The 27,571-nt window shown below is 45.5% G+C and overlaps 1 protein-coding gene across 1 annotated transcript; it reads left to right on the top strand.

The window, feature by feature from the left end:
* The first annotated feature begins 1,163 nt into the window (after positions 1-1,163).
* Positions 1,164-27,131, top strand: kifap3a (kinesin-associated protein 3a). The gene is made up of 21 exons (XM_070909122.1): positions 1,164-1,204; positions 2,152-2,283; positions 2,514-2,659; positions 2,806-2,864; positions 2,973-3,114; positions 4,269-4,368; positions 5,654-5,778; positions 5,915-6,013; positions 6,231-6,409; positions 8,866-9,028; positions 13,084-13,184; positions 15,237-15,345; positions 15,450-15,562; positions 15,664-15,829; positions 17,231-17,356; positions 18,321-18,419; positions 18,891-18,976; positions 20,791-20,980; positions 21,075-21,165; positions 26,186-26,284; position 27,131. Coding segments are annotated over exons 1-21 (2,367 nt in total).
* The last annotated feature ends 440 nt before the right edge of the window (positions 27,132-27,571 follow it).

Genomic DNA, 27,571 nt, shown 5'->3' with positions numbered 1-27,571 from the left:
AGCTGTCAGATGTCCCCTGTGACTGTCCCCCTGTGACTGTCCTCCTGTGACTGTCCCCCTGTGACTGTCCCCCTGTGACTGTCCTCCTGTGTCTGTCCTCCTGTGACTGTCCCCCTGTGACTGTCCTCCTGTGACTGTCCCCCTGTGACTGTCCTCCTGTGTCTGTCCTCCTGTGTCTGTCCTTCTGTGTCTGTCCTCCTGTGTCTGTCCTCCTGTGACTGTCCCCCTGTGTCTGTCCCCCTGTGTCTGTCCTCCTGTTATAGATTCTGTCATTAGAGGATTATTCCTCCTCATTAATGTGAAGCAGGATGTTGCTGTTGGAGTTGAGGTGGAGCTCATTCTGAACTATCAGCTAATGATTATTAGTTCACTGTGGATGAATCAGCTGATTATTTTCTCCATTAATGGATCGATTGTTTGGTCACAATGACCCAGAGCCCAAAGTGACGCCTTCACAAAGCTCCACATTATTAACAAGACGTTACAGTTATTAACAGCATTCAGAGGGAAAGCAGCACATCTGCATCTGAACAGCTGGAACCAGGAAATAGTTTCACAGGAGAAATGACTTTAAATGATTATCAAAACAGCTAATTAATTTCCTTTCAATCGACTGATTGATTCATCACCTAATCGTTTCAGCTGTATAACCTGTTGGGGAGTTTAATTTATAACAAAACATCATATTTCAGAAGCTCTTCATATGTTCAGTGTGTAGAAGTCTTGATTTATAAAGTAACTAAAGCTGTCAGAGAAATGTAGTGAAGTACAATATTTCCCTCTGAGATGTGGAGAAGTAGAAAGTAGCCTAGTACAAAGTACAAGTACCTCAAATGTGTACTTAAGAAGTGCAGAACTTGATTAAATGTACTTATTTACATTCCACCTCCCGGAAGCTGCGCAGACTCCGTGTGAGGCTAAAGATGGAGGCTAAAGATGGAGGCTGAGCCCAACTGAAGCAGTGATGTAGCTGTAAGCTAGCAGCAGCTTTACGGCAGCCTCGTCCTCCGTGGCAACAGATGGCAGCAGTGCATGCTGGGAGCTGCGCCGCCGCCCTGGCAACAAGCTGAAGACATCAACAACATCCGGCCCGTCTGCATCAGCATCAGCCGGTCCCGTTAGGAAGGAACGACGTCTGATGTGGACTTTCTGTCTCATCTAAAATGGACATTTTGCAAGCAGGAGATCCGCGGTATCTGAAAAGGTAACAGCTGCTAGCTTGTTTGTCGCGTTAGCTAGCTAACAGGTCAGTGGAGCAGACACCGGCAGGATGCTCCGCTGCTCCCCGGTAGCTGCACGGCTAACCTGTTACCGACACCGGCCTAATGTTGATGGTAGCTGGCCGGTGCGTCTGTCCAGGGTGTGTGAGGTAACTCAGATCGATACGTTAAGGCGATGGATGTCCATTGATTAGTTAGCGCTCACTGTCCAGTTCACAGTTCACAGTTAAAACACTGCGAACAGGAGAAGAGTGTATAACTGCTCCACTGCACACTGCAGCTGTAGTTTCAGTCATTGAACGGAAGGAAGTGATCAATCAAACTGTATAACTGACAAACACAAACTTTATACATTAAACTTATATAAAATCACTAAAGGTTAATAGTTTCTTCGCTGGTCTGCTTAATAAACAAACTTTACAAATATACAAATCATTTGTGACATGCACACTTAGCTTGTTAGACAAACAGTACATATAATAAGATATTTTAGACCTGTTTTTAAAAACCCTAATGCATTATTTGTGTCTGACATTAAACTGATTTAAATCTGGACACCCCCCCCCCCCCCCCCCCCACAATGAAAAGATTTACATCCATATTTCTACATTTTCACTGCCTTTGTCTAATATTACACCTGTAAATATTCCTCTGCCATTTAACCCTATATACACATGCCCTGCTGCTATACTGATGCTATACTAATAAAGTATTAAGTTATAATTAATTAAGTTATTGTTAACTCAACCAGCTTAGTTTTACATTTCACAGTCTATACTTACAGAAGGGAACGTGTATCTGAACCAGGCAAACCAGAATGAGCATTTAGTACATTCGTCTTGGGTGAAAAAAAAGAAAAGCAGTGAAATCACAGTTGGATTCCATGTTTTAGTTTCAGTCCGTGCTCACTTTGTGTCCGTGTGACCCACAGGAGGGTGAAGGGCTGCACTCTCGACGTCCACCCGACTGAGAACGCCCTTGTCGTTCAGTATGAGGTGGAGGCGACTGTCTTAGGGGAGCTGGGCGACCCGATGGTTGGAGAACGCAAAGAGTGTCAGAAAATGTGAGGAGTAAATTGTACTGTCATGCTGAGTTTCCTTTAACTGCGAACAACTTAGTTAAGGTGATTTGAAGAATGAGAATTACATCGTAACACTTGTAAGACCAAGAAGAATTCTCCGAGATTATATCTGTTTCTGTGTCATGAGTTCATTTTCTAGCTTACGTCTGAAAACCAGGTGTCAAACTCCTCTTCCCTGCTATAACTTCTCTATATGTTTGTGCTGCCTTCAGTGTTCGCCTGAAAAGCCTGAACGCCCACACAGACACGTCCTCTTTGGCTCGGAAGGTGGTGGAGGAATGTCGGCTGATTCACTCGTCTAAACTCCGCGAGGTGGAGCAGCTGCTCTTCTATTTGCAAAACCGCAAACAGTCAAATGGTACTGAAGAGTTTTTATAAGAGAATTATAACTAGTACAACCAACGCTGATGAGGTCATAGTTCAAAATATTCCTCGAGCTAAAAGAGGAAGAAGTTAATGAAGCACGAGGGGCCTCTGTGTGATGCTGAATATTTCCTTTCACAGACAACCAGGAGAAGAGACGCACCTCACCTCGACACTTCACACCTTACGCAGGAGTGGAGGTAGGAGCTGAGAGAAAGTACACGTGTGTACAGTTGTTTTCTTTATTGATCCAGTACAGTGTACAGTACATTATGTGTGTGTGTGTGTGTTGAACTGCTTCCCTGCAGCTGGACGAGGAGGCGAGCATCAACAGCATCGACGAGTACGTGGAGCTGCTGTATGAGGACATCCAGGAGAAGATCAGAGGAGCCACACTCATCTTCCAACTGGCTCGTAACCCCGACAACCTGGAGGAACTCATACAGAACGGTACCTTCCTGTGCCAAGTAAAGAATGACTTAATTCAGCTCGAGTGGTGGGCTCACCTGGCTTACAAAGGAAACCATCTTTATTCCATCTTTTAGCTCTGTTCTTTATCTATTCGTGCAGAAACACCAACAACATGCTTACAGCCAACACCAATATGTTGAATCTCCATACTAATATTTTCCAAATCATGATACAAGCGCCGGTTCAAAAGAGGGTAACCAAATAACCAAATAACAAAGTGCTTTTTTTTTACTTTTCAAACATGGTACGTCTATTTAGTTGCTACTTAAAAAGTTTTATTAAGAGACAATTTAATTTTCTTTCGTTTACAGTTTTTTAATATATAGTTAATTTTCTAGCTCCTGCCACACTATTTGCAGTTCTCAAATCCACATTTTCTGGTTACTGGCTCTAAGGGCTGAGTTGCGCTGGATATCAAACCTTGCTCAGGTACGTGGAGGGAAGACGCTCCGTTATTCAGATTGAATTCATTGTCTGATCCGATCTTTTTCCCGGCCGAGTGGATCCAGTCGCCAAAGTTCAACAGTGCAAACATCAGCCAGCTCTCAAACTAAAACTGTATTTGGATGAAAAGGTTGTTTTTTTTGATAGGACTGATTAGAGTACAGCGTGAGTGTAGGATCAGTTGGCTTTTATCAGCTCCCCTTTTAAAGAAAACACAGCTGAGCTTCAGTTCTGCTCCCTTCCGTGACAACCGTGCTGTTGTGGTTTCTTCCACAACAGCACGGAGCCGTCATCCTCTGCAGCCGTCGTGAGATGGCACAGCTTCATTTGTATCTGTCATAACGCGTCGTCGGCTCACTCTGTCTGCCGCACCGCATCAACCGGTGCGATGCTGATAAGAGCCGAGTGTTCGTGTGAACCGAGAGGCCTGGGGTCGGCGTGGAAAGAGGAGACGAACACTGGGACGCACGTCTTTATGTTGAGAAGCACCCATAGCTCAAAATCCCCGGGAGCCTCCAACCTCATCGCATTCCCCCACGCTTCTCTAAATTCACCTCCAGCTGCACTGCTGTCCGCTCAGTCTGACTCTGATTGAATTCCACACACAGACGCTTTGCTCTCAGTTTCTCTGTCTCATCTGTGGCCCTTCCTTCCTGTCTCGTCTGTCTCGTTTGTATGACTGTGGCCAGAGACGGCCCTCGGAGCCCTGGCCAGAGTTCTGAGGGAGGACTGGAAGCAGAGCGTTGACCTGGCAACAACCATCACCTCTGTCTTCTTCTGCTTCTCCAGGTAAACCAGCAGCACCTTAAATCAAACATGTGCAGAGGGCCACCAGTCCGTTTCACTGTCGTGTGGCTTTAAATCTTTATAGCTTTGATCTCTGACTCTAGTTTTCTAGATCTTGCTTTTGCAGCTTCCAGTCTGCTGTTGCAGTATTTGTTTTGTTTGTACTGAATGTGAGATGTAGATTTAGAGTGAAGGTTTTTTTAATTTTATAGTTTCCACTTGTGTGGACCGATCCCGAGGACCGTGCTCGTCCACAGTCTGTTTTTGGCTAACATCCTTTCATGTGTTATGAAGACTAAACTGATATATTCTGAAGGATAGTCAGAGTTGGGAAACCAAAGTGAGGCCAACCCATGGATGCCCTCTTAAAGAGAAATGTTTCCAAATTTTCCAAATATATCTAGTCACGTTTTCATGTAATCAGTCAGTGTGGACACACCTAGCAGTAGCAAGACACTACATGGCCAAAAGTATGTGGACAGTTGAACACGTCACTCCAAATCCATGTTCATTAATCTATGAGGTCTGGCTCACAGTCAGCGTTCCAGTTCATCCTAAAGGTGTTGGATGGGGGTGAGGTCAGGGTTCTGTGCAGGCCAGTCAAGTTCTTCCTCACCAAACTGGGAAAAACATTTCTTTATGGAGCTGGACAAACACGAAGCTGGAAGAACGTCTAAAATATCATTGTACACAGAAGTATTAAGGAAAAAAACAGACCCAGTATAATCGTGTGTATTTGAAGCACAAACCCAGTTTACAGATCAGTGAAGACATTTAGCATGTGGTTGCCACCAGCACTGAGTCGCCTCTGCTCTCTTCGCTTTTCACCGCTCTCCCCCTTTCTTACAGTAGTCATCCACCTTTGGCAGCGTACCTAGTACTGAAGTTTCACTCTCCAACTGGGGGTTAGGAAACACTAAAATTAGCCCTCGCTAGAATAATACATAAACGTCTGTCAGAGCTGATTTAGGCTGCGAGAGGACGCGCACGTCTGAAAACTGATCGTCACTCTTGGCTCGTGTCCATCTCCGTGTTATGCTGTTTGGATTGTGAAACGGTTCAAGTTGGACTGATTATAAGTCGGACCAGGACATACTGTTTGACTGAATGTGTTTTGACTTTGACAGTTTACTTTGTAAACTACTTCAGGGGTGACGGACTGGGTCATTTTAATGACAGCTCCCAGCTGGAATCCCACATCCCAAAAAAAGATTTTCAGTTTTGAAAAGTCCACTTTTGGATAAATGGAGGTCTTTTTCTCTCTCTCCCTCTTAATTTTCTCCTCCAGTTTCTCCCAGTTCCATGGCCTGGTCACACATTTCAAGATTGGGGCCCTGTGTATGAACATCATTGAGCATGAGCTGAAGAGGTACGGCCTCTGGCAAGACGAACTACAGAAGAAGAAGAAGGCCTATATCCTTTCCTGAAAACTCTAAATAAAACAGAAGGTGTTTGTATGGAAAGTGCACAAGCCTGGTGACAGTTTTCATGGTACAGTCTAAGAGGACACTGTTATTTGTGTAAAGTTGAGTTCCTTGACTGATTTCACATGAAGAATTCTCTGAGAACCAGAATCTGAAGAAAGAACATGAGAAGTCTTTCAGGAAGTACCAGAGCCTACTGACCAAGCAGGAGCAGCTTCTCAGAGGTACTGAACTGCTCAACTCATCGTACCTGTAATGTCCACCAGCTGTGGAGATAATCCGCTCCACTGTCTTTTCCTGCTGGGTCTATTTTTTCTCTGAATCGTGCGGTTCACTTTTGAATGTATATAAAAGCCTATAGTTATTGTCAGTTGACTTTAAACTGTACAAGAAGCAAGCCTTTGTGTTTCCCGGGATGATCCTGTCGTCTTGACCCTGCAGTTGCTCTGTGTGTGCTGCTGAACCTGGCTGAAGACACCCGCACAGAACTGAAGATGAGGAACAAGAACATCGTCCATATGCTGGTGAAGATCCTGGACCGGGAAGACGAGGAGCTGCTGGTGGTGGTGGTCTCCTTCCTCAAGAAGCTCTCCATCTTCCTGGAGAACAAGAATGACATGGTGAGGGGGGGGGGGGGGGGTTAAAGGAAAAGGAATACATATATATACATATATTACTAAAACTGTTAAAACACTTTGTGCTTCTTCGACTTGGACTCTGTCCTCCCTCCTTCTCCTTACATCTTAACTTAACTAAGCCTAACCCTAACCCTGATACGTAAAAATGGCCCTGCACCCCCCCCCCCGTAGCACACCTTTGGGTGGAACTAGAACAGCGACTGTGAGCCCGACCTGATCACCAACAATATTTGTTTTCATGAAAATGACATTTAGTTTTCAGGATTGTTGTGGATTCTGGATTTTAAACGAATTATTCCACAGTTCTGACCCGCAGAGGTTCTGCTCATGGTCCTCTCATTCAGTGGAATAACACGCAACATCAGTCATGGACTTGTTAAGCAAAATAATCCTGTAAAGTAAAAGTACTCTTGGATCAACACATTTTGGATTTAATGAACTGCTTGTTGGAGCAGCTCAGCTTCACTGTTCATTGTTTGAGATTCATTTTTAAATCTTTGCTTCTACCAATAGAATCAATCACTGAGTTCCACCGTCTTTACTTCTCTAATGAATGTGTTCTTTAACAACATTGTTTTGTGCCATTTAAACTCAAATAGTCAGATTTAGAGGAAACGACCATTCTTTATGTGTTCTTTGCTGTTATCCAGTAGAAACCACGCTCATCAAATTTGGATTGAATAAATGCTTAGAAGGTCCACTTTTGGCCACGTGTCCCGCAGCGCTCGTACAGGAACCTCACCGCTCCGACTTTCCCTAATCCAGGCCCACCTGGTTCCAATCTCACTCAGTTTGTGGGTCTTTATCAAAGCCAGACTCTGTTAGGAACTGGTTTTATCTCCTTGTTTCCCCTTCAGTGTATCTTTGATTCAGATTAAAGAACCCTTCAGGGGGTTTAGACCCACTCCAGCGTGTGTCCAGCAGGAAAATAGTGGTTTCAACACTTTGACTCAGTTGAGTGTATCGGTTTACACGAGGGAGCGTGGTCTCTAAGGGCGTGGATGTTTAATTGATTCCAAAAAGACTGATCACTTAGTGACACAGCGGTGGATGCCATCAGGTTTTATTTACTCAGCCAACATGTTGTGACTTTCTCCTGATCAGATAAGACTCCGACACAGTCTGATAAGGCTTTTTTCCTGCTGCGGTCACTAATGGAAGGGGAATGTCAGTGGTAATTGACACAGGCTGCAGTTGATTATGCTGCTCGAGGTCTGGTTTGTGATGGTGCGACTGGAGCTGGTTTTGCACACAGTAGCAGTGAGTGCGTTTTAACTGGGAGCAGGTTGCATCACCATGATATCTGGCTGTGGGGAGACCACAGGAGAGGCGAACAGACGCAGCACCGGACGGACTGACTCGCACCGCTGTGTCACACTGACAGTCACGGTAAACACATCTTCACACGTCAGTGATGAAGAGTCAGCAGTCAGGAGTCTGTCTCTGAGTGTGTTTGGTGTCATCAGCTCAACACCTCCACCTGCCTGTAGGTCATGTGAAGAAAAACTATGTTTTATCCTGAGTCTCAGAGATAATTCACTGTAATTGTTCATATAGTCCTGTATTTAAATACAGGGGTGTCACAGGATGGTAGGACTGTATAGTTAAAACCGGCAGAATAATAATCACATTTTGTGTAATAATTTAACGCTCATGTACTTTTTAAGGCTGTAGCAGAAAATAAAGTGAAATGTACATTTTTGCCATGAATTATAAACCAAATGTACGTCACAGTACATCTGTGTTGGACGTCCACACAGCCAGCAGTATTCAGATCCTTAATATAAAATAAATAATGCCACAATAGTAATGATATTCTTTAAGTAAAGTACAGAAGTATAGTCAGCCAAATGTACTGGAAGTATTACAAGTAAGAGTATTTATTATGCAGAATGGCTCCATTCAGAGTAGTATAGTATTGGATTATTATTATTAATGATGCATTAATGAGTAAGCAGCATTGAAACGTAGTATATTCTGAGATGGATTCGTATCTACTGCAGCACGTGCTATTACAACCTGAAACCTTCATGATTTTATCAAAGTGAAACAGCGATTAATTTGTTAGCATATAGAAAACTACATCTCTCGTGAAATCAGTGTGTATTCTACATCTTAATGTTAACGATGTCCACTCAGGCTCTCTTCAGATGTCCTCTTTCAAACATTTTAGCTGTGACCTCTGCAGAAACGGTTCCCTAAAGGTTATTAAATCAACAACAATATTATATTGTTTAGTGTAAAATATACGACCAGACAAGTGTACAAGATAACCTTACACAAGCACACTGTTGTAAGGTGTAAGGTGATCCTGTAGAGCTGGAGTTTCAGAGATTTGCGTTATTGCAGACGTCAGTGCCTTTGAATGAGGCTTTTTTTAAACGTCTGGAGCCGAGCCTGGAGGTGTTCGTTTCACTTGTTCTGTCCGTTGTCTGCAGGCTGAAACGTTTGCCGTGGAGAAGCTGGCTCGGCTGGTTCCCTGCGAGCACGAGGAGCTGCTGAGCACCACCTTACGCCTCCTGCTCAACCTCTCCTTCGACACGTCGCTGCGCAGCCAGATGGTGCAGGCAGGACTCATTCCCAGACTCTCCTCACTGTTCGGTAACCACTCTGACTGCTGACTAATGATTGCCTGTGTGTGTTTCTTTCCTTTGTTCCTGTGGATGCGTTCATGCTGCTTCATTGCGTGTGCATCTGTGTGTTGATGACGGTTCTGTGTGTGTTTGCCTCTCTATCAGGGAACCGTTATTACAGGTTTTCACTGACAGAAACAGACACACGTCATGAGAAACACTCATCCGTCCCGAGCCGGCGGTGGAGCCTCTCATTAGTTCTTACTGAGGCGTATGTGCAGGTGCAGCTCTAACACAGCCACCTCTGGTGACCATTACAGCAGTGACCTCCTGAAAGCTCCAGAGCGTGCGATCGGTGAGTCGTCCCATCCGCGGGGCGTGTGACGCGGTCAGAAGCATCTTTGACAGCCCTTTTGAAGCCTCTCAGGGGGAGGCTCAGGTAACGGCGCATAATTAATGTAATATATTTGTTAGAATAACATGCCAGAGCCTCTGCACAAATGTTGTTTTTGTAGGAGCAGGCCGGAGAGGTGGAGAGGTCTGCAGAGATTTAGGGAGGGCTGTTTTTTGGGAAGTGGCGGGTGGGGGCTGCTCATTCAGGAAGCGGGGCACACACATAATATAACTTAACACTGAAATATTACGCCCGCTCACAGTTTTGACACTGTTGAGTTTGCCTGTATTTGTGTGTTGGCGCGTGTGTGTAATTCGCTCTGCGTGTGAGTCGATGTGTCATTAATCATCTGCTTTCACTGCCGACTGTCCGCTCTCCAGCTGACACGCTCTGCGTGAGGACTCGTCTTATCTCTAAAGAGAGAAGGCCGCCAGGGGGGCGGGTCCGCCAGCCTCCCCTCTCTCCATCCAGACCTGGCCTGAGGTCATGACCCCTGATGAGAAGATGAAAGTGGAGAGGGAGCCCCCACTTGTCATCATCACCTCCCACTCAATCCGTCCCACCACCACCTGAACTCACCAGAAAGATTCCTCTCTGTCAGCTGCGTCTTCGTTTTTTAGCCCCCACCCGTCCACCTGTGATGACACCCAATAAAGCGTATAAACGAAACCATTAGCACCATTTTCACATGAACATGTTTGTGTTCGTGTTTGTGTCCAAAATACACCCCATGTAGTAAAAAGAGCACCACGTCGGTTATTGACTAAAGAAATAACTGAATAGTGTTGATGAGAAGATGCTGACTGTCACCATCACTTATTCCATTAGTCAGTGGACAGAACATTTTGAAAAACAACTGTTTTGATATTCATATTAATCATTAATTGTTGTGTTTATTTATCAAGCAAACATACCATACATCATTCTTTGCCTTCAGCTTCTCCGATTTGTTGCTTTTTGTCTATCATTGAGTATCTATTAATCAGAAAGAGAATCCACAGATTAATTAATAATGCGACACAACCCTTATTTCCTGCACCCCCCCCTCAGCCCAGCTTTTTTTCATTCTGCAATGAGCAGCATGTTGACTCTCGTTACGTTGCCTAAACAAATTAGGAGACTTGAGTGGGGGTGGGGACCCTGTTATGTGGTGTGTGATGTCTCCGAAGACCAAACCCAGCTTGCTTATTTATCCAGAAAATGCAATAACAGCGGAGCGGTGCTGTCCGCAAACCGAGCCCAGACGCCTCTTAATGTGTGCGGGTGTAATTTTACGAAGGTTAGGCGGTTTTAAATCAGGCTGGGGTGTAATTGGAGTTTAGCTCTCCCACTAACTGCCCATGAACAGTCTAGTTAATTCTTAACAGCCCCCCTCACCTTTTTTTCTCTCTCTTGCCCCGACCCTACCAGTGTTTTGAACATTTAATGGGATCTCTCTCTTCGCCCATAAAGGATCCTCCATGTTCCTACCAGCAAAGGTCTGGAGCAGCTTATTGCCTCTGTGTGTGTGTGTGTGTGTGTGTGTGTGTGTGTGTGTGTGTGTGTGTGTGTGTGTGGTTGTTTTCATGTGCATTTTAAGGTATTGGTTGAGGTAAAGAATCACTAATGAGAAGCACATGTTCTGGCCAATGGCTGGCTGTGCTGGAAGGGCCGGAGCAGCGAGCAGCGGAGCTTTAACTTATTAAAGGCAGTAAAATTGATGCTTCCTCCTGTTTTCCCAATTAAAGCTCGAAGCCGTCTCTCCTCGGCCCTCTCTCCCTCCTGTGATTCCAGGGGTTCACCGAGCACATCTGGATCTAATACTCAGCGATAAGGCTCCCTGTACGGCCGGTGACCGAACACGGCTGGGACCAGTTTTAACTGGACCTGGTTGGGGCTTTGGAGGCTGGTGGGCATCACAGGAGGTCTGTCAGTGGTTCTGGTCCAGTGAAGAGCCTCTCTCTTAACACTTCTCTTAATGAAAAGTTCCCGGGTCAAACTCTGGTCTGAACTCTATTAATTCTCTCTGGCTGGCTCCTCCTCCAGGCCTCCAGCCCCCCAGCTCTGGTCAGAGGTCAAACTCATAAAGGTCCTGGGCTCACTGACAGTCTAACACTCAATCCATTCTGTCTTTATCTCCTTCATGCTGCTGCTGATAAGCTCACAAAACTGTAGTGACAGGGGATGGACTCATTTTATTGGACAAACATTAAAGGGTCAGTTCACCTAAATGACAAAAAAGAAACCTATTTTCTGACTTTCCTCTCGCAGTGTCTGTCCACGGTTTTATTTGTCCAGGTTTTGATATATCCGTCTCTTAGATCAGCACAACACAATGGAGGTGAATAGAATTTAGTTTGTAATTAAAGCTGCACTAATCAATATTTTAATGTTGCATCAATGTAAAGGCGTGGCTCGTAGTGACAAACCCACAGAGAATCACTACCAGACTCTGCATCCCCCCTCAGCTCGAAAGAGATTTTTATTATTCATATTTAGCTCCTGGTTTTGGTTTTGCGGCACATTTCCTGTGTGTTTCAGTCTCAGTGTTCTCTCGGATAAACCCACAGCGAACAGCAGACTGACAGTCAGAGACTACATCTAGCAGCTGGAGACCAAACTAAAAACTAGGAGCTCAAAGAAGAGTAAATATTTTAGTTCCATTCATCAGGTGGACACAAACACGATTCCAGTGGGATGATCAAGTTGCTCTGTGTTTGCTAGACTGTGCTAATACTGCCATAACAGCTTCATGAGGTTTTCAGCTTGTTCTGCAAAAAAAAATATTAATGCAGCTTTAAAAGAATTCGACATGAACGCGTCTTTCCACAAACAGTGTCCTGGTTACTCTGGATAGTCCACAGACCTCACTGTCCACAGTTTTCATTGGAACTGCTTTCTACTGAAGAAATAGTTCCTATGTAAACTGTTCACAGTGAGGCCTGTGGACTATCTGACTAACTGGGTCACTTCTTTAAATGATACGGCTGGCATCATTCTGTGTTTCTTATTGTCAATAAATCCCCTGTGCAGACGCAAACCTGCGACGTGTTAGTCCAAATACTTTCTGACTTCCTGTCTGTGGCTCTCAGCTCACAGCCCATTGGCTGCCTCAGAAGACAAAACTTTAAAGACACTTCACAAATATTTAGTTTCTTTACTAAAAAGGCTCAGTAGTTTCCTAAAACAGCTGCTCACTATAATTTTTATTAAATGTTACTCAAACAGGAAATAGTACATTTCTTGGGGACTATTTTCAGCTGCGGATGAATTTGGTGCTCTAGTGAGTATTTATTTCCATTCGCTTCCATTGTTTTGGGATTGTGGCAGAAATCCAGTAATAAAGTTAGTTAGAGAATGTGTTTTTTGTCATTTGTGATAACTGTGGCCTTTAAGCAGCATGAAGAGTGCCTTTTTCAACCAGTATCCTGCTGCAGTTCCACATTTATCCTTTAAATATTGTTTTTCCTCTGGTTAGCTGCCCGTGAGACACGACAAACTGAGAAACTGCAGTCGACTGGAGCTGATTCTGCACTGAATGCTATTTGACCTCCAACAGGAATCGCTGTTAAAAAGGCCATTCAGCCCATTAATATTTTCAAAAAACACACAGCTCTCCTAGATGTGGTCATTGGCATCCCGCGGAGCGTTACGGCACAACCAGTCATTCATCCATTGACTTTCCTCCTTCTCCTGTGTTTATGTTGCAGCTGACGAGGGCCAGAGACAGCTCAGCATGTGCATTCTGTACCACATCAGCATGGACGACAGATTCAAGTCCATGTTTGCCGACACAGACTGCATACCGCAGGTAAGACTGGCTAATGTACACCGGCAGCAGACCAAGACAGACACATTAGCATCGGCAGCTAACGGCACCCGGGAATGAATGCATGAGAAACAGAGAGAGAGAGGGAGGGACGCATGCCACATCTGGAAGCAAAAACCACCAGAGGACTGCTGCTCAGTCTGCGATGACAACTCTGTTTTTCCTCCTTCTCTTTCCACTGAAAAGATCCTTTCGCCATCTCATCTTTTACTGAGTCTTCTTCGCATATTCGCCTCTTCACTGCCATTACTTGATTGAAACATCAGCACACAAACTGAATTGTTTGTCCAAATTGAAATGGAGTTCGTGAAAATTAAGTTTACTGCTGACGTTCAAACCCCCTCAGGCTGATTTCTTTCAACTTTGGATCATAACATTTTGGTTGAGCTACACTCCCTCCTGATTGAGTTGACCCGGTCAGTCGCTCCTCTCATCATCGGCGATTAGCTAAATGTGCGTCGTGTTTGTTTGTTGAGATTGGGTGTAAATGCTGGCCAGATGTGGCCGGGAGAGTCGGCTGTTTGTTCAGAAGGTCACGTCAGCAGCAGATCTGAACCCCAGGGTCCCCCGTGGTAGAAAGGATGCTGGCTAGCAGCATGACCAGGATGTGACCTCCGACCCGCCCCGAGGCCCGCTCACTCTCCCCCTCACTACCCTCTTCTGCCTCCATGTCTCTAAGGTTGTCCAGCCATGAAACAGGTAGCATCTATCAAGCTGTTGTCAGATCATCGTTTTCTGCTTGTTCAGTGTCACGACGACAGAAAGTAAACTGTGAGTTTGTTCTGTATATCTGACACAAGAGGGACTGAAACGAGGTTCAACCAGCAGAGACTGTCTGTCCCACTGCTCACCAGATGTTTGCTGTGATGAACAGTTGTTTGTTGTTTGACTAAGAAGACATTGAACCGTCCTGCTGTTGTTTAGGTGTTGGAGTGCAGACGGAGAAAACAACCTGACAACACGCGTCATTTTCACACTTAAACCATGTTTTATGATTTAGCCAGCTTAGTGTGGACCACATCCACATCCCTGCTCCAAAACCCCTTTTGTCCCGTATAGTATCCCTCCATCTGTCCGGTTTGTAAAAATACATCCTTAACAAACTGCTTCAACCCATTTCCCACCTTTTATCCTCCCTCACCTATTTTGTACTTTTAAGACCTCTCTCTTTTATCACTTTCCCAGGCTAGTGACTGACCTGCCCCTTTCCCCTTCTCCAGCTTTTAATGGGGTCACCGTTTGGTGCTGGATGTGGGGTTTCCAGAGCAGGGATGTCAGGAGTGAGGGAGGAGAGGAAGAGAGGAGCCGGAGGAGGTGGAGGTGGGGGGCGGAGGTGGCCTGCGTTGGTTGGACTGCAGCGTGGCGCTGCGGCCCTGACTGGGCCTCCGGTGGCTGTCTGTGGTAAATAAGCAGAGGCAGGTGCCAGAGAGTCTAGACGGGGCTGATTTGGGGTCCGGGGCCCCTGGTATGTGATACCTAACCCAGGCCCGGCCCAGCCTTTCTCTCCCTCTCTCTCTGATTCCTGATTCCTCACAGGGAAGCAGTGCACCTCTGCCCCCCCGCCAACCCCCCTCAGCTCAAAGCTTTTCCTGTTTAATGTTAAATCAGTGCAGGAGAGACGGACAGACAGACTGAGGAGGAGGAGGAGGAGGAGGAGGAGGAGGAGGGACGCTTGCCTTCCCTTTATCTCTAACACTCTCTTTCTAACTCACAAACCTCAGCCTGCTTCGCCCTGATGACGGCCTTTAACATGACAAACATACAAACACACACAGCTAGAAGAAATGTCGCTCGTCTTTGGCTTAAAAATGATCGTCTGCTACTTTTCAGCTCACTGCAGAAAAGAGCGGATGTGGTTGAACAAAGAATTCACCACCTCAGTCTTTTCGACTTCCAGCTGATTACATAAACACACTGATAGGATGATATATAGGCGCGTTATTCTAAAACAACAAGCACCAGACTTTGACTTCACGTGTATTAGTTTAGCTTGAATCTCGGTGAGGAATTAAACAGTTAACCTGTGATTGACAGCTGATGAAGATGGTGTTTGACCGTGTGGAGGAGAAGATGGATGTTGAGCTCCTGTCGCTCTGCATCAACCTGGCTGCTAACAAGAGTAACGCTCAGGTCATCTGTGAAGGTATGAGCGCACAACATATGGACGAAGACGTTTCATCCCACTCTGTGTCGATAAAGTCTCAAATGAGCTTCTCCTCCCTGCTTCCTGTCTCCCTGTTGCCCTAGGTAACGGTCTGAAGATGCTGATGAAGCGTGCTGTGAAGCTGAAGGATGTTCTGGTGATGAAGATGATCAGAAACCTTTCTCAGCACAACGGACCCACCAAGAGCCTCTTCCTGGTCAGTCTCTCTGCTATCCTATAGCTTCATATGGAGAGATTTACTGTGTGGTGAAAGCACGTAGCGACCGTAAGCCTTAAATAAAGTGTGTGTGCTGGCAGGACCACGTTGGTGACCTGGCGGCTCAGATCAGTGAGGAGGAGGCCGAGGAGTTTGTGATCGAGAGTCTGGGCGCGCTGGCCAATCTGACCATCCCCGACCTGGACTGGGCTCTGGTCCTCAAGGAGTACAACCTGGTGCCCTACCTGAAAGACAGACTCAAACCAGGTGTGTGTGTGTGTGTGTGTGACACGTAGTGACTACATGGACCTTTATAGTCTTCATCAGCTGCACCATCTGAGAGTTTTTTGTTGTCACAGAAAAGCTTTAAACACAGTAATCATCCGTTCATGCTCCAGCAGGACAACCCCGCCCCTGTTCTCTCATCTATCTCCCTTTAAAACCAGAGACCAGGTCTCTCCCATGCCCTGTCTTAACCTCTAACTACTCTCCCTAAATCACACTATCAGTGAAGTGTCACTGCTCAGGGTGATATGAGGACAGAGAACCCTCTTCAGGGTCCAGGACTTATCTTCACCTTTCATGACCACTGACCTCCTAACCCTCAGTTTCCCTTTCTGTCTTTATTAACGCAGAATTAGAAGTCATTTCATTGTATGCACATTGTGAGTAGAACTACATGTCTTCACGGGTCCACTTGGTTCCTAGCAACTGAGACCTGACCTGGGACAGATTATATTTCATGTAATAAGGTCTGGTAGAGTCCTGTATTGCTGCAGGTCTCAGGTCTGTGTGAATATGTCTAATACCTGAATGGATCCAAGCAGACGTCGTTATCATGACGCTGCCAGTGTTGTTGTTGTTGTTGTTGTTGTTGTTGTTCAGGTAAAAGCACACACTGGGTCCAGTTAAACTAAAGAAGTTTGTCCCTCTGATTTGACCCTGTGGCCTCTCTCACTGGTAATTCTTACAGCTGGGTGTCATTTGATGTTTTGATACCTTACTTTGAGGGATTTACCAGTAAACATGTTTTCTACCAAACCTGTTTTTCATTTAACAAAAGAATCCAAAAAACTGCCCAGATTTGGTCTAAAATTGACAGAATGATTATTTAAATGATTTGTTTAAACAAGTAAAGAGCAGCAGGAATCTGACCTGATGGTCCTTACTTGCTTTCAGTAATTGTTTTTCGATACTCGGTGCTAAAAAGGTGTTGAGTTTTGATAACCATGGTGATGGTGTTTTGGGCGGGGAACCAGATGATATTTCCCAGTTTGAGAATTGGTTGATTACACAAAGACATGTGAGTGATCCTTAGTGACACCCACCACTGGACCCTCAAACAAAGTCATTTATTGATCTTAAAACGAGCCACTGGGGATCCTTCAACAAGATAGATATCTTCAGACACAAATGGAAAAGAGTTCTTTTAGGACCTTATATTCTCTGTTTTCCAGACTGCGTCGGTAGTGAAACACAACTCCAGCAGCTCTGTATGCACAGACAGATGTGGCCAGACAGATGTGTACCCGTACAGTCACAGAACATGGATGTTTCCTCTGGCTCGGCTCTCTGTTCTGCTTGTATTCGGAGGCCAAACGTTTTAGAGGATCAGTGATGGTTTCTTTGCCAGTCGTCCGCTCAACTCGTACTTTTCCCTGATGTCAGGTTCTGCAGAGGATGACCTCATTCTGGAGGTGGTGATCATGATTGGCACCGTGTCCATGGATGACTCTTGTGCAGCCATGCTGGCCAAGTCTGGCATCATTCCTGCTCTCATTGAGCTGCTCAACGGTAAGAACCAAATCCTGTACTACAGTATTTTATAAGCTTTGGGTCAAGAAGCAAAAAGCAGCTTCAGCCCAGGAAAATATGAGAGAAGAGACATGAAGAAATATTTTATTTCTGTCTGAGCAGCAACTCCATTAGTTTTTTACATGTTTGTGTTTGTGAATGACCATGAGCTCCACTAATTGTTGCTAAATGTCTTCCCGTGGCTCTGGAGGAGTTTTCTAAAGCATTGTGAAAAGTAGGATCTAGTATCAGTGTGACTAAAAGTCAGGATAGCAGATATTGACCATTCTTTTTTCATCTGTCTCTTGCAAGTCCCACAACTTTATGAAAGTACAATGTTGAATTGCTGGAATTCACCTTGTAAAAGTTATTGTCTCGTCTCCACGTTATTGCTTTTCTTTCCTGAGTTAATCACAACAGTAGTTCTTCGCCTTTTTCAGGAGAAAAACTTTAAGGACCATTTTTTGCCAAAAACAAATGTGACATTGCCTTGTACTCCCCGACCCCTGAAGTGACACACTCACATTGACTGTGATCTGGGCTATGCCGCCACATCAAGACACATGAAAACAGAAATGAGCTGTTGGCAGTGTGGAGAGTTCATTCTGCTTCATTCTTTCTGACCGCCACAGACTGGAAGTCCAGGTGTTTCATTCTGTCTCTGGAGGCCATCCAGGATTCAACAGTAGTTAAATACGTAACTCGCAAAAGGGTTGAGAGTGTGAGACGGACAGCGGTTGGGTGACATGATATGACTGGGTCACCTTTGAAAGTAGGTGGGGAGATGCATTTTTAGTATTTGAAGAGGGTGTTTGAAACGAGGCGTTAAGTTGCTCTTCATAGCAGGGATTGGAAATAAGAAAATACAGTTCAGGATGCGGGAACAGAAAAGTAACCGAAGGGAGGAAGCATAACGTAGTCCGCTCTGTTCATTTCTTCTCCTCTCTACCTGTTTCCATCTCAGCCCGACAAGAGGATGATGAGTTTGTGTGTCAGATTGTCTACGTCTTCTGCCAGATGGTCTTTCACAAAGCAACCAGGGACGTCATCATCAAGGACACGCGTATCCTTTTGCTTCCACCAGGATTACTCCGTCTCCGTGGTAACTCTTAGTACCGCCCCGTATGTATCTCTCATCACTGTTTATTCCCATCTGCGTCTCCATAGCAACCTCCATAGTCTCTTTACCCCTCTGGGTATTCTAAGCTGCCGTGCACAGTTGTGGTCTGTGGCGGCTTGTGTCAAATTACAAATATGTTCCCTGTCAGCATGTTGTGAAGTGAAGAATATAATAAAGAATATCTGATTGAAGGCCTGCTGTGGGAGGAAGAGGCAAGTGTTGACTTCATCACAGGAAATCTCTGTCTCTGGTCTCTGTCTTTAAATGAAAGAGTGGGAGAGGTTGTTCCTTCCCACAGTACCACCACACCGCCCCCCCCCCCCTCCTGTGATTGATTAAGGACAAATGATTGATTTAGCATCAAAATGTCAGAGGCAGGATGAAACGTTTTCTTTCCTTGAGTCCTAATCTCAGAGGCTACTGCTTACCTCATCGACCTGATGCACGACAACAACGCAGAGATCCGCAAAGTCTGCAACAACACGCTGGACATCATCGCCGTGAGTGTCCATACAAACACAATAAAGAACAGACAAAAATATGAAGTTTGTAAAATCAAGAAAAAGCCACAAGCAGCTTGGTTTTATGGTGTGTTTTTAAGATGTGCACTGATTTGGTTCCTGTGAGACGTGGAGGAGCAACACCAGCACTGTGTGTAGTGTTATTACTGAGCAGGCATATTACATGACCCCAGGTTGGCTGTGTGGTCAGTTGATTAAACACAAACAGGGATATGCTCAGTATCCGCTAAAATAATCCTGTTCTTGAAGGTTTTAAAACAACATTTTGACACTTCAACACAGGTAAAAAAGCAGAACCCACAGCGCCTTAGTTTCGATATTCTCAAATGAAGTTACAATTGATCAGATTACCACAACATGGCCGCTTTGTCTGTGTTGGTAATCCAGCCTTCAATGTTACAAAACCTTAGCAGCAAGCTGGCTGTTTGTCTGCACCCACACTTTAAAACTAGATAAAAATTAAGATTTGAAGTTTTCAGCTTTTCCACAAACAGGTGAGACATTCAGAGTCAGTCTTTCCTCCAGCAGCTCATCTCATACAAACACTTTTCCTCTCAGTTTTACAGTCAAACACTCAAATTTGACATCAGCGATTAACTAAGCGATGCATTCCTGCGTCGCCTTGTGACTGACAGGTGTGGTCAGCTCCCAGTCAGTGTGTGATCACTGCCAGACCTCAGATCAGCGTAATTAGCTGTAGATTATAGCCAGGCAGTGTAGCGGGGCAGAGGAAGTGTTTCATTGAAATTATCAGTGAGACCTATTAAGATGTGAACCACATGAAAGGCAGCCGGTGGGCTCTGGAGTGTGTCAGCGGCTGGACAGCAGAGGTGAGAGAGAAAGCAGAGCTGTGGACACACACACACACACACACACACACACACACACACACACACACACACAATCATTACTGCTTGGCCGTCCTTTTGGCAGCACACGCCGTAACTGTGCAGTCTTGAAATGTTCGCCTTTGATCATTGTGGCCCCGCTCATGTACAAACACACACAAACACACACAAACACACACAAACACACACACGCGTGGCCTCATAAGGAACTTTGTAGATGCTCCAAGTGGGACAGAGGCCTAATTCACAGTGATATTCTTAGCCTGGCCATATTTCCAGAGGAATATGTTGAAAGCTCCCAAAACTGTGATGAGCTCATTATGTCATGAGCTCAGCGGCTCAGAACTGATCAGCTATATTAAACTAATATAAGAACCTAATTGCTCCGTCAAAGCCTGAGTCATGATGCTATTTCTGATGAATCAACCCGCTGACTAAACGCGTCGCCGTCACTGCAGCGTTTAGACGGCCTCTGTGTGGAGGTCAATGGGCCTGTTTGAGTCCGGGCCCTCGGGTGGCTGTCAGTGCCCTCGGTGCTCTGCTTTGCATCTGAATGATTAATCTTTCGGGCCGAGGCGTCGCGGTCTCAAAGGCCGCCTTTATCGCTCCCCCTTCAGCCCCCGCAGAGAAAAGAAAACAGGACTCTGTGGTCGCTCCTGCGTCGAGCTCCGCACACAGACAGCCGAGCCGGCCGGACGGAGGTTTTTATGAGTGACGAGGATGGAGACGACACACGGTCATACGCACATATACCTGCACACACAAACATGCACACATTCTCAGGAGCTGAGAAGGATCATAATGGTGATCAGTCACTTCACTGTCTGAGTTTAGCATGTTAGCATGCTAATATACCTGCTAAACATGCGCATTTAGGTCAAAGCACCGCGCTGTGCAGAGCCGCTAGCATGGCTGCCAACCCTCTCTTCCCTCCACTTGGCTCAGGAATACGACGAGGAGTGGGGAAAGAAGATCCAGACTGAGAAGTTCCGCTGGTACAACGGTCAGTGGCTGGAGATGGTGGAGAACCGTCAGATGGATGAAGCAGGAGAGCCCTTCCTGTTCGGGGAGGACGGAGGATCCTTCATCGGGAACGGAGACATCCTGGAGAGACCTGACCTGTTCTACAGTGCTGGTACTGAAGGCCTCACAGGACCAGATCATTGTTTCAGAGAGATGAGTTATTCACTCACGTGAATATTAACCAGTGTTTGTGTTCTTTCACCCAGATGGGCTCATCTCAGCAGACGGAGCCGTCAGTCCTGAGTTCTACACCGACTTCCAGAATGGAGAGCTGGGACAGACGGGATACCTGAGCAGGTATGGTGCTCTCCGTTCACCTCAGCCTGCACTGGGGCCAAATCTGAACCCAGTTTCAGATCCAGTTAGAGAATCGGAATCACTTTAAATCCCTCATCATGTGTATTTAGGTTTGGCTTCAACATTTGTACGTAAATAAAACTACAAATAACTGACCTGGTGCGTTTGCCAGTTTGGTTCAGTTTGTTTGGACTGTCCTTCGAACGCTGGACAAAACAACAGCCACCTTGAGGGCGGAGATTTTCCCTGATCATAAAAAGAAGTTCGAACTGAGGTGTGTCAGTATTTTAACGGCTCCTGTAACTATCTCCCTGTAATCTTACGACACGAGACGCCTCGTTTCCTCCTGTTTCTACCTGTTCATCATTACTTATGACATATGGAACACATAAGCTTCAGTTAAGTGCTGCTGGACCTGCTGTTACTGGAATTTGGTTTCCCCACGTGGGTGTATGTAGAACTGATAATGCAGGGTGACAGTCGCCGGTCCACATCATGTTCAAAAGCTCTTGGTTCGATTGTAATAAGTCAGTGTGAACACTGAACTACAACTAACAATGGACCATTTTTTACCTCAGTTCTAACCAAGTGAACTATGAAGTTGGAGAGAGACAGTAAAAGTTCACTTATGGTTGGAGAGTGGAGGGGGTGCTTCCTTCTCTATTAGTCTTGTGCACACACCAGCCTTCATAGAGCACATTAACCAGGTAACAGATGGGTCTGATAACGTTAATTAGCTAAAGCTGATATCATCTTTGGCATTTCGTTTGGCAAAAGCAACATTCAGCGGCGGCTAACAAGGAGAGTCCTGCTACCTGAATGTTTCGTAAGTTGCTCTTTGCTAATAAAAAAAGAATGGAGGTTTGTTTTTGTGTTAGCTTTGGAGCTTAGTGAAGAAGGGTATTTAGCAAACCTGGGACTGGACTGGAACTGAGCCAGCTTTGAGACCCCAACCCTGCACTCAGACACACACAAAGAATATGTGTGTGTGCAACATGATTGTGAATGTGAGTGTAGTGATGGAGGCAGGTGACGGAGGCTGTCAGCAGGGCAGGTTGTCTTTGTCCAGAGACGCTGGCTGTGTCAGAGAGGAAACACTAAACTGTGAGTGTTTACCTTCAGCTCTCTGTGTCTCCGTTGGATCGTCCACCAGCCGGCGCTGCCCTCTCGTATTGTTATTCTGAATCACTATTCGCTGATCTGTGTTATTGAACCAGGCCGGGCCTGAGTCAACAAGCCCCGCCAGTCCCAGAAGGCATCGCTCCACCCTCAACAGCAATACTCCAGCTTTGAGAACAAACACTCTCCGGCTGTCTCTCTGTCTCCATGTTTCTCTCTCTCTCATTCCTCTGTGGCTCCAATACATCAACTACTTCAGTCCCAGTACGCCGATGACATTCCACAGCGAAACATGAAACTGAGGAAACTTAAAAATCAACCCTGTTATCACTAAGACCACTTTGAGTTTCCTCGGACTCGTTTTTAGCCTCGATATCGAGCGGCAGCCGGTTCGATACCCTGCTGAGATGATGAATAGTTGAGGAAATACAGAGTTTATTGGGAGTAATTTCTCTTATTTATTATCAAACTTCTTGCGTGCGATAAAGCTCGTGTCGGCTGATTTAATTTTTTTTATTCCTTCGCCGGCAGGAATGTTTAGTTTGGCTGCTGTTGAGAGGCTGACTGCGACTGTCCAACGAGAGAAATCCCAATCTGTGTTCCCTTCACTCATTTCTTTATTGTCTGTCTTTGCTCTCTTTCTTTTCTCTTTCTGTCGCTCTCGCTCTCTCTCGGCTCTGTAACCGATACCTTTTGAATATACTGGGAGCGCCGGGGGAATTGGCGTCTGTGAGACTGTTTTAATTTGGCCGCTGTACTCTGAGTGATCCAGGTTAACATAATAATCAAAGCCAGCTCCACCGCTTATTTTAAACTATGTGTGAAACATGGTGTGAATGGGGCCTTTTTAAAATGGAAGTAATACTGTACAATCACTGTTATTTGTATAAATATCAGAAGAGCTTTTATATAAAATGAAGAGCCAGAACAATATTATCGCTAGATTTTAGTGTAGAAACTGCAGGACAGGAATGTCTGAAAAGAGCTGTGAAATTGGGTTTGAATTGATACATGAAGTCAAATTAGTCACTGCTGACCGAGGGGATCAATCAGCTGATTTGTCCTCCGTCAGCGGTCCAAGACACCAAACCCCACTTGTTGGTTGACGGTTAGGCCGGTGACACTGTACGCAAGTACAGAAACGTTAAAGATATGTTTGAGGCCATTTAGAAACTGACACCACAGTTTGTCGCTCTAACACGTTTATTTTTACAGCAGAAAATTCACAATTTGGTCTCAATTCTTTAAGAACCTAATATTGGTCGATACGTCATTATCAGATTAGTTTTTAAGGGTCAAATACTCAAATATCAGTTTCACAATCTGCCTCAAAAAATTCAGTACCGGTCTGGTTTTATTGGCGACAGACTATAATGTTCATAAGGCTCTGCACACGACTTCATTTAATGTTCATAAAAGAGCTGTTATAGTGTATATATATATATATGTGTGTGTTGTTATTGTAGTTCAGATTTTTCTTTTTAAGAGGCTCCATTTTTCTATATATCTTATATTTGTGCTGTTTTTATTGGAAGTTCTGACCTATTTGCTGATAGTGTTATGTTTATTTGTTTAGTTTAGTTTTAGTTTTACAGTTGATAGTATAGAGACAAAAAGGGGTGGTATGACAATCACAGCCAGGACGTTTTGGTTTTATGGTATGTTTCATAATCAGTTACAGCCGTGTAAAGCTTCTGACAAACGTATATATTCAACTGTAAAATAACCCACTCAATACACAACATGTTAATCACCAAATTTAAAGGCTCCTTTTCAAAACTGTCAGTTTACGTCCTGTTCGTGCTAAAAACACATCGGAGACTTTATAAACTCTCCATATCTAGATGTTAATAAAGTTAAACTCCCGCTCCAGATGTTGCACTGCCAGGACAGAGGGACAGATTTCCCAGAAGACTTAGCTGTAGTCTGGCGTGACAGACAGACAGACAGACAGACAGACAGACTGTGAACACGCCAACAGGAGAATCAATGAGCGCTTTGAGCGGCTGTCAGGATGTGAAGTAAGGTCAAAATAAAGGAAGAGAAGGAAATGCAGAACGCCGTCACTACTGGGGGAGACGTGGGGAGGGAGGGGTGACGAGACCTGGTTCTACCGGGGCCGGCATGTTGGTTCGCTGTAACCTGAGGAGTGACAGCGAGGTGAGATCAAAGCGGGGCCCGGCCGGGGCCCTGGAAGAGAGAGAGACGCAGGGGGGCGAAGGGTCACCCCTAAGGAGGAAAAAGGTCCGCCGCCTCCTGCTGCCGCTCCAGATTCGTGAGAACCAGTGGTTCTGGTTCCCCGGTCTCAGAGACCCCAAACCATCATCTCAAGTAGAGTGAAGAAGGTGGCAGCAGGTTGATTTGCATGTTTCAGAAGGAGAAACATCACAGCGACTGTGTCGGCGTCGTTTCTGGACGACATCACTTCACTTTTATTTCTAGTTGTCTGCTGAGAACGTTTTTACTGAAGAACATACTACAAATCACAACATTTTACTGATTAAGTACTAAGGTAGTATTTGTATTTGCAAGATAAATCTGACAGCTCGCAAGATGATTAACAGGATAGGAGAGCAGAAAAAAAATCTCTCCTGTTTGCATGTAAATTATGGCATAATTTGCCTCTTTATCTTAAAATATTCAAATACAACAGTCGGAAAGAAGAGTCACGATGTGGGTCAACTGGTTACAACCTGCAGACTCCTGCAACCTGTCACAAGGGTTCACCACCAGCCCTGTTTACAGCAAACCATAATCAATAAGGATAATTAATAGTGAGGGAGGTGCATCAGGACCATGACTGAACATCAGGCCTCATGCAGGTCCTGTACTGATCCTGGAAGTCCAGGCTGGGGTCTACCGGCGGGTGGTGTGACTCAGAGCTGCAGTGTTCCTCCAGCCTCCTTTAGCCTGGCTCTCAAATCCCCCCTGACAGCCGTAGCGTGCGGAGAGGAAAAAGACATATTTCTGCCCAGGGAGGAGGGAGAGGAGATGGTGGTTGGGGGGCAAAGGCAGAACAGAGAGGAGGAGGAGGAGGAGGAGGAGGTGAGGGGGGTGGGGGTATGCTGCTAGCTGTGTAACTGATCGCTGGAAGTGATTTGGCTAAAAACAACACGTCATTACAGGCGCTTGCAGGGGCAAAGCAAACAGCTCGTATTTTAGAAGGCCGGGGGAGGACGGCGGGCCGGCAGCCCCCAAAGAGAAAGACGGGATACGTGTGAGATGTGGTGTCATCCATCAGAGTCCAGTTTATCCATCAACCGCTCCGTCCTGACGAGGCAGCTGGGCCCTTCGCCGTGACCCCCCCACCACCACCACCAGACACAAGCTCCCAGCAGCTGGTCAGAAGATGGAGCGTGAAATCGGCCCCCACCTTCTGTATCCACATCCCCATAGTAACTGATTTATACGGTGTAGATACAGGCCTTTTATCATCCCCCTCAACAGGCCCCTGTTGCCGGGCGGAGGGCGGCCAGGTCCTCCAGGTTTGGCCCTCAGCCTCCGCCCCCGTCACGGCGCTGTGTTTTGACATCTCTCCGGTTTTTATGGCTTGGCCGCTCTGCTGTTTACCCCTCCAGCCATGAGCAGTCTGTAACTCACACACTCATTGTGGATGTCCAACACCTGCATCAGGGCAGATGAATATTACATTAACGTTTTATGAGGGTTTTTTTCCCTTCATCTGGTCCCATGACTGAGTGATTGGTCCGGCCCTGGGGTGGGGGGTTTCCCCACACATGTCTGGTGTCAGAGCTCCACCTGGTGGTGCAGTGTGTTTTACAGTTAAATGTGTCCCTGAAGCGACCAGCCAGTTAAAGGATCCCAACATAACCCCCCCCCCACATGCATGTAGCTCAGATTGTATTAACTTGTCCCCCGTCTCCCTTCTGTCTCCTGTCAGTGTGTCGGAGCAGTTTGTCCCGGCTACAGATCGACCCGTCAGCGCCTACGGCTTCCACCCTGATGAACAGTTTTTCTACAACTACAACACTGCCTCCTGGTAAACCTGGACCCCCCCTTCCACACAGTCTCACACCTGAATACTGTACGAACGCCGTTCACTCTGCCGGCGTGTCCCTGATGTCCTCTGCGTGCCGCCGACGCTGCCTGTAGATGGTGGTGGTATAATATCATCACGTGTGCTCTCTGTCTGCATCGTAACCATCAGTTAGTCTGTTAGTGAGTCCAACAGGGAACAAGTGGAAGAAAATGTCCTTAAGACTCCAAATGACTCATTAATACAGACTTACATGTGCTCCCTCAAACCTTAAACCTTGCAAACATATATGTTGAGGTCAGTCTTTTAATATTGACTTTGCTTCAGTGATTGGGGAACACGTGCTGTGGAACAAAGCTGAGAAACCAGGCAGCTGATTTATCACCGAACTGCACTCCGATTTTTCTGGTTCTGATTTCTCGTTTGACACGACCGACTGTTTCCTTTTTACCGGTCTGCAATCATTCATAAACACTAAAACACATTTTAGGCAAAGGAAAATAGCAAAATGAAGCGTGTGTTTTTAAGGGGAAGTCTGGTGTTTTTCTATATTTTTGTTATTGTCAACAAATCTCTGGTGCAGACCCAAACCAGCAATTTGTTGTTGTGCCTCTCTCAACACCGTCTGACTTCCTGTCTGTGGCTCTCAGCTCACAGCCCATTGGGTCCTACTGAAGATCTTTAAAAACACCTCACACATATGTAGTTCACGTTTGAAAGGCTCAGTCATTTCATCCAACAGCCAGAAATAGTGCATTTGTTGGGGTCTATTTTCAGCGGCGGATGAATCCCCATTTGGTGCTCTAGTGAGTATTTGTGAGTATTCAAATTCACGGGTGGGTCCCTGAGAGGGGTTCCTACCCACAGGTTGGGAACCACCGAGTTATGCATTACGCAACATGTAGTTGCATTAGATGACTATACATTAGGATATTTTGGTAACACTTTATGTTACACGTCTGTATTTTCTTAATTATTTCTCAGGACGTTTGCTGAAAATATCTACGTGATAACAACGTAAACTGTAGACAGTGTTCAGCTGGTACACACAGTTCAACATGTGAAGAGTACTAAAAATAATAATTAATCAATATTTACTTGGCTTTTCTTTCCAGGTAATGACTCCTTTTACAAACTGAACTGAAATAACTCTCTCATTGTCCCTATTTCCCCCGTCATTAATACACAGTTCTTTCCAGGAAACTTCGTAGACAATTATTAGAAAATGATGGACCATAAAATAAAGAGTGGCCATTATTTTCTTGTTTTGCCTTTACACACACACACACA

This window comes from Enoplosus armatus, chromosome 7, assembly GCF_043641665.1.
Source record: "Enoplosus armatus isolate fEnoArm2 chromosome 7, fEnoArm2.hap1, whole genome shotgun sequence".
Lineage (NCBI taxonomy): Eukaryota > Metazoa > Chordata > Actinopteri > Centrarchiformes > Enoplosidae > Enoplosus > Enoplosus armatus.
The sequence above is the reverse complement of the archived record's forward strand: the minus strand, read 5'-3'. Positions and strand labels throughout refer to the sequence as shown.